The 7,184-nt window shown below is 42.8% G+C and overlaps 1 protein-coding gene across 1 annotated transcript; it reads left to right on the forward strand.

Annotated features, from left to right (window-relative positions):
* Positions 1-5,056: 5,056 nt before the first annotated feature.
* Positions 5,057-6,563, forward strand: LOC147419853 (uncharacterized). Its single transcript, XM_086505615.1, has 2 exons — positions 5,057-5,386; positions 5,837-6,563. The coding sequence occupies exons 1-2, from the start codon at positions 5,236-5,238 to the stop codon at positions 6,115-6,117; spliced, it is 432 nt and encodes a 143-aa protein (XP_086361741.1). The 5' UTR covers positions 5,057-5,235; the 3' UTR covers positions 6,118-6,563.
* Positions 6,564-7,184: the final 621 nt, after the last annotated feature.

Genomic DNA, 7,184 nt, shown 5'->3' on the forward strand with positions numbered 1-7,184 from the left:
GAGGCAAGTCATATACTTGGTATGCGCATTGAGAGAGACAGATCAAAGAAGTTGATTTGGTTATCTCAAACAGAGTATATTGACAAGGTTTTGCAACGTTTCAATATGGAGAAGGGAAAGGCATTGAGTGTTCCATTGCCACCATATGTGAAGGCTTAGCAAACAAGATTGTCATGTGTCTGAGGAAGAACAGGCTGAAATGGATAAGATTCCATATGCGTCTGCAGTGGGTAGTTTGATGTATGCAATGATTTCTACTCGCCCAGACATTGCATTTGCAGTGGGAGTAGTAAGTTGATACATGTCAAACCCAGGCAAGAAACATTGGGAGGCAGTGAAAGGAATATTGAGATACCTGAAAGCTACAAAGAGTATGCGCATATGCTATGGGAGTCAGGAGCTAAGTGTAAAGGGTTTTACAGACTCAGATTATGCAGGTGACTTAGACGACCGAAGGTCTACGTCAGGGTATATCTTTACATTGGCTGGTGGAGCAGTATCATGGCGTTCTAGATTACAAGATTGTGTCACTCAGTCTATTACAGAGGCTGAATATATTGCAGCATCAGAGGCATGCAAAGAATCAATTTGGCTTAATCGACTAGTAACAGATTTGGGAATCAAAGAAGAGATGCCTGTGTTATATTGTGATAGTCATAGTGCTATACAATTGGCTCGCAATCCAGTTTATCACTCAAAGACAAAGCATGTGGATGTGAAGTATCATTTCATCAGGGAAATGCTCGAGGATAAGCAAATTCAGCTTGTCAAAGTTCACACCACAGAAAATCCTGCTGATCTACTTACAAAAGGACTTCCCTCAGAGAGCTTTGCGCATTTTCGCAAGCAGTTAGGTGTAGGGTAGTACATCACTTCTCTACATCTCTTGTATATTAGCGTGTATAGTAGCTTCTCTCACACTTAAAGTACCACATTGGACTTTAAGTGGGAGGTTGTTGGGGTATAAAGCCCAATGTGGTCGCTCAGCTAAGTGGGTGGGCCGCCAGGTATGTACACATATTCTTTTGTAAAAACCTAATAAGAACTCACTATGCTCTACACATTACAGTAGAGCGAGTTCACCATATCGTCATGCTCTTCTTCTGGCACTCTCTCTCGCGTCACACTTCCTCTCGTACTCCTTCAGTCAACAGGTTTAGCAAGCAAGCACACTTCATTCTTGTCAAAGACTATTACGAAACACCAAATGGAAACTCTCTTCATATCTCAGATTTTCAAACACCATCGATTTCCAACATCCATCGTGTGAGATAGAGATCCTAGAATGACCAGTAATTTTTGGCCCAAGGTCTCTTTCAAAATCTAGGGACAAGATTGAATTTCTCTTCGGCCTATCACCCACAAACGGATGGCCAAAGTGAGATAGCCAATCTTACGATACTCGATCTACTAAATACTTATGTTACATAAGTAGATCAACGCTCACAATGGAAAAAGTACTTACCCCTTGTAGAGCATGCATACAACAATACTGTCCAAACTTCTATAGGAAAAGCACCTTTTGAAATCATAGAGGGAAGACCTAAAAGTCCCATGCTACTTAAAGTACATGGGAAGATCTTCGCTACCGATGAGTATAGCCGTGACCTACAAGAATCTTTCCAAAAGATTAAGGAGGCTATCTCTATCTCTCAACAAAAGCAAAAAGATGTTGCTGACAAGCACAAAAGGACCTTAACATTTAAAGAAAATGATTGGGTCTTACTTAAGTTTCTCAAGGATCGATTGAGGCAAATGACGGGCAAAACGGGCCATCAAAAGTATTACTCTAAACTAGCAAAAAGATACTATGGTCCTCTTCAAATCTTGAAGCCAATCAATGAGATGGATTATCAACTCAAGTTGCCCAATCATTGGCTCATACACAATGCCTTTCATGTGAGCCTACTTAAGCCCTACAAAGGAGAGTCACCAAGTGAACCAATTATTATTGAAGATCCTCCCGAAATCGAAGACCAAGAAGAGGTGCTACAATCTGAAGCTATCCTTTGGCATGAAAACAAAGCACTACGACATGGCAAGATTATCCAACGGTATCTTATTAAGTTCAAAAATTATCCTTTTGAAGATGCTAGATGGATGCAAGGAATACAACTTAAGGATCGAATGAACCTTGTCAATGCTTACAATGCTACATTAGAGTAAGAAAATGTACATGTTTCTTTTTAATAATCAATGTTTTTGTCTCATAAGACTAATTCTCTTTTTATTGTACACAAATTTAAATAGTATGTATGCTTAGAATCATGTTTGTGATGACGAAATCTCTCAAACACTAAGTAGAATTTGTCACTCTACTTTGGGAGAATGAAATGGACTAAAGAGCAGACATGCTTGCGGCAACTATGTCTCCCAAGCCCCAAATGGATTAGTCATCCATCTTGGAATGATGTCATAGGGTAAAAACGAATCCTCTACCCACTAAGAAACATCGACTAATGACAAAGGCTTTATCTCTTCTACCTCATAGTCGAGGATGACTATGATTTCAAGGGAGAGGCAATGTCATAAAATCTAATATCTAACTATAGCCAAATGATTTTTTCATAGTAAATTGATCACTTAATGTGAGAGAATAAATGGGAACAAGAGTTATAATATAGATATGTGCTTTAGATGCATCTCAGTACGAGACCAAAGGTAATGGGTCCAAATGGAAGACGGTCTATCAAAGAGCAATGCTAATGGAGCTTAAAAGACCTTGGGTTTATCTTCATTAAAGACCTCCAACAGTTAGTGTGAAAAGCCTTGGACCTTAGGTAAGCTAGGGCTGTACTTAAGGTAGGAACCCAGACGTGCTTGTCGTCCTTGATGACTAAGATGCTTGAGGTGCTTGATGATTGAGATGCTTGAAGTGCTTGTCGTGCTTGAGATGCTAGGGTTTACTTGAGGTGGGAGCCCAGCCCAAGCTTGAGGGGCTTAAGGATCGAGCTTGTGGTGGGAACCAAACCCAAGCTTGAGGGGCTTGAGGTGTCACAAAGTCAACAAGGATACCTACAAGGAGGGGGCGAGACCTACATTTAGGGGCATAAGAGAGAACACACACACCCTCACACAAGGCAAGCCTAGACCAAGGAGGCAACAAGGACACATGTCAAGATCCTCTCCATGTTTGCCCTCATAAGGTGCCTAGAGCCTATTGGTTGGCCTCTCAAGAGGTCCAATGAGAAATTAGTTTATTTAATTAATTTTTAAAGCATTATTCAATCCCTCTCTCTCAAAGGGGTAAGAAGGACGCTTGTCCTAATGCTACCCTTGTTGCTTGATATGCACTAAGCATGTGATTGGCTAGGCTTGAGGAGGTCCAATCAGGTGCAGGCTAGTGCTAAAAGAGGGGGTCGACCAAAGCAAGGAGGGGGACTAGCTTGGGGGTATACTCTCCCATACAACACACACACACTCTCATTGTATGAGGTGCAAAGTGCAAGAGCTCCATCTCCTTCTCCAAGCTTGTAAAGAAGTTGAGAGCCTACACCAAAACTCTTGGCTATCGAATGCAAATGCAACCAAGAGCCATGCTCCAATGCTTAAGCTTTTCATCTTCTCCATCTTCATTACTATGCTATTACGTATGCTAAGCAAGAAGAGTGATGATAAGTGAGGAACTATTTCTTTCTCCTATGAATGTTTCTTCTTCCTCTTCCCTATCCTCATTCCCCGCTAGCTCTCTCAACCTTTGAAGGTGTTTGAGGCCTTGGGAATGAGACCGGGGATGGTTAATGCTTTCTACAAAGTCTATGTTATGCTCGTGATGCATGAAGCTTTCCATCTTCATTGCATCACCTAGGTCACAAGGAACACAAAGATTGTATTGTACCAAGTCTCTCTTGATGGGAGAATCTATAATACAAAACCTTATTGGAGGGGGGACCGGCTCCACATAAATCCAGTCCTCAACTGTTGTCAAGTTCTCTAAACTCTTTCTCTTGCAAAAGTATTGTTCATGCCAAGTTAATTAAGTACTATGGTTATGTTGCTACCCTAATTAAGTTCACCCTCTATGTTCTCAAAGTAGTCTCACAAAAATGCTCACTCTAATTCTCTTAATTCCGCTATTCTTAAAGTTCATATATAGGCCATTTCCATAACAATGGGTGTGCGCTCACAACTATGAGGGGCCATCTGTTTGCTGAAGGGCCCTCCAATTTGGAGGACCTATGGGAGAGCCCTCTAAGAGTCCTCCCCCCCCCCCCCCCCCCCCCCCCCCCCCCCCAACCACCCACACACACAAACCCTAGAATGGCGAGGGCCTTGTATGCATGCACAATTCTCGGAACACTATGCGCCCACAGCACGCAGTCAATCCTCAGCTCACAAATTGAGATTCTTCAATGTGGGGTGGTTGAAGCACCCCCCAACGAAGCCATGAGCTGTGGGTCATAGCTGCTCCTGTTTTCTGCAAGAGCATGTATGGGGCTCACAATAACCGAGATCTGGAGAGCCCTCCAAAGGCACCATTGGTGGAGGGCCTATGGGGGAGCCCTCTGCTCTATGTATGTCCCTCCGATTTTAAAAAAGGAAATGAACATGAGAATCAACATTGATTCTGTCCCAGCCCAAAAAAAAAGCACAAATGGATGGGGGCGAGGAAAGCCACGGGCGCGATGGAGCAGGTCTACAACAACCAGATGGGTCCCTCTCTCTCTCTCTCTCTCTCTCTCTCTCTCTCTCTCTCTCTCTCTCTCTCTCTCTCTACTACGAGCGCTCTGTAGCTCTCCCTCTCCCCCGTCCCACTCTCTCTCTCTCTCTCTCTCTCTCTCTCTCTCTCTCTCTCTGTGGCGACGAGCGGAAAGAGGAACAAGGTGAGCAACTTGTGGAAGCAGCTATCTTTTGTTAATGGCTAGATCCATCCAGAGGTCTTGTGCGCCAGCGGAGGGAGTTCAAAACCTGCCTGTGGTTGAAGTTTTATTTGGGTTAGGCAAGCAATGTAGAGAATCTGCGAAGATTGCCAGGCAATATAATATCAAACCTATCAGTATGCCGTCATACGATTTCTACAAAAATGAAGGCCGTTTTGGGCCATTACCTTAGGTACTACAATTCTTGTCGTGGAGCAAGTAGTTTTTCGACCGTTAAACTCTCCCCGATCCCCGCGCCACCCTACCCTCTCTCTCTCTCTCTCTCTCTCTCTCTCTCTCTCCGTATTACTGGTGCTGCTCACCATCGCCTGTGTTTTGCCATTCAGGGTTTCCAAACGTGTTGAGCTGATGAGCTATGGAGAGGTTGATGCAGGAGAAGCAGCTTGATGAAGCAAGCGGGTTTGTGAAGGACGAGTTTTATGAGGGCATCCAAGCTCCCAAATGGATGGACTTCGACTTACCTGAAGAGCCTGTCGATGATCATGAATGGTTCTGTAGAAGAGCAGGTATAGCCTCTTCATCTTGACATTTCCTGCTGCGTTAGGGTTCTCAGATTAAGCTTGGGAATCACAGTGTTGCATTTGAATGACCCACCTAATGTTGCATGCGTTCTTTTGAGGAGGAAAACAGCTGTATGCAAATGTTTATTGCGTGTTTATGTGTAAGGACGGTCTGTGGATTGAGGGTTCGAAAGTATGCGTAGGATTTTTCGCAATTGCCATGGGTTTGTGAATCAGGGAATACCCCATCAAGTGTGTATGTTGCGTGCTTATGCTTAGTTGATTTTGACAACACCTTGGCATGAACTTCATCCGCTCTAAACACCAAAAATAACTCTACGATGCTTCTGTGATATTCTTGGGATATGGTTCATGTTTGCAGGAATTTGGATTGATGCTACACTAATGGCTTTTATTATGGTTCCCCTGAGTGTCTCTAACTGGCTGAATTTGCAGGTTGCCCACATGAGAAGATGCCTTTTGATGAAGAAGGCGAACCTCAAAGTACATGCGCAATGAAGAAAGAGCCACAAATGGTCAGTCTGCAGGTTGCTTCATACACATTGCAAACAATTCCTGAGGAGATGGTTATGAGCCACCATCAAATGACCGACAGAGATGCGGCCAACACAACAGCGATATTACATCTCTCCCCAACATTCGCACAAAGGCTGAAAATTAGCTGCGACAGTTTCACACACCCGCTGCTGGCAACCTTTCTCTGTTGCTTCCCATAAGCTTCTCAAAGAGGATCCTGCAACAGAGAGATGAAGAGAGCAAGGCAGATATGTATTTCCTTTTCAGTGCTTGTCATTCTTTTTATTCATATTCTTTGATACTAACTACACGCTGACCATACATGGAGGTTGGGGAAGGTTCTATATCCAAAAAATCATTATTTATGACAGTAATTGTGACAATTTACTAACATTCTTCAGGAAAAATGTGCTATGATTACGGCACCGAGATTGTTTTTCAACTTTATTTGAATAAGGTGACCCATGAGCAAATGGTTGGCTGCATGGGATTATCAGAGTTCTTTTTAGTCCTGCTACGGAGGCTGGCCAATGTGGACTAACTATTTCTTAAAGGAAAGAATGTGCTTGTAACATTACTATGTAGGATTTGATTATTGTTGGCAAAACAGGACAAGTCAATGTATGGATTTTTCAGTTGTTTGATAGTATGGGCCCCATGTTCAACCCGAAATACATGGACTCCTAGTGCTCATGTTGTTGATCCCCATGTGAGATAGAGACATGGTAAGCATCTCTCAGAACCTCCATGATGGTAGTGGCGTTTTGAAATGATCAGTAGGATTAGAAATTATTCGAGTGTCCGGATGCAAGATCCCTTCAGCTTCGAGCCATACATGATTAACATCAATTTACTTTTTGCTCTCTTTACTAACCCTCTAAAGCAACAAGCTTATAACTTGCTATTTTGTTGACCACTACCGTTGCCAACAACCCCTCCATGTCCTTATCTACTTTTCCTTGGGCACCCTATGGAGGTTTATCCAGGGATGCAACATGCACCTATTTGTATGTCATGCATACATTACCACATGGGTACAACTATGTTACAGCAGATTATCCATGGATAGATATGGATGGTGTATGTGAAGACATAGAGTGGATGTGGAGCATAGATGTTGATTAGGTCATCTTCTAAGTTGCATTTATATGTCCGTAAATTACATTTTGGTCGATATATAGTTCATTCAAAATCACATCTTTATATATAAAAAACACGTCGACAATTTGAACGAATTGTTAGAGACCCTCATTTTTCAGCTTGCCAA

The sequence above is a fragment of the Adiantum capillus-veneris genome, chromosome 29, assembly GCF_014529385.1.
Source record: "Adiantum capillus-veneris isolate H3 chromosome 29, ASM1452938v2, whole genome shotgun sequence".
Taxonomy (NCBI): domain Eukaryota; kingdom Viridiplantae; phylum Streptophyta; class Polypodiopsida; order Polypodiales; family Pteridaceae; genus Adiantum; species Adiantum capillus-veneris.

Coding starts and splice junctions, on each gene's coding strand:
- LOC147419853 (XM_086505615.1), top strand. CDS start 5,236: ATGGAGAGGTTGATGCAGGAGAAGCAGCTTGATGAAGCAAGCGGGTTT. Junction 5,387..5,836: donor ATGGTTCTGTAGAAGAGCAG/GTATAGCCTCTT, acceptor CTGAATTTGCAG/GTTGCCCACATGAGAAGATG.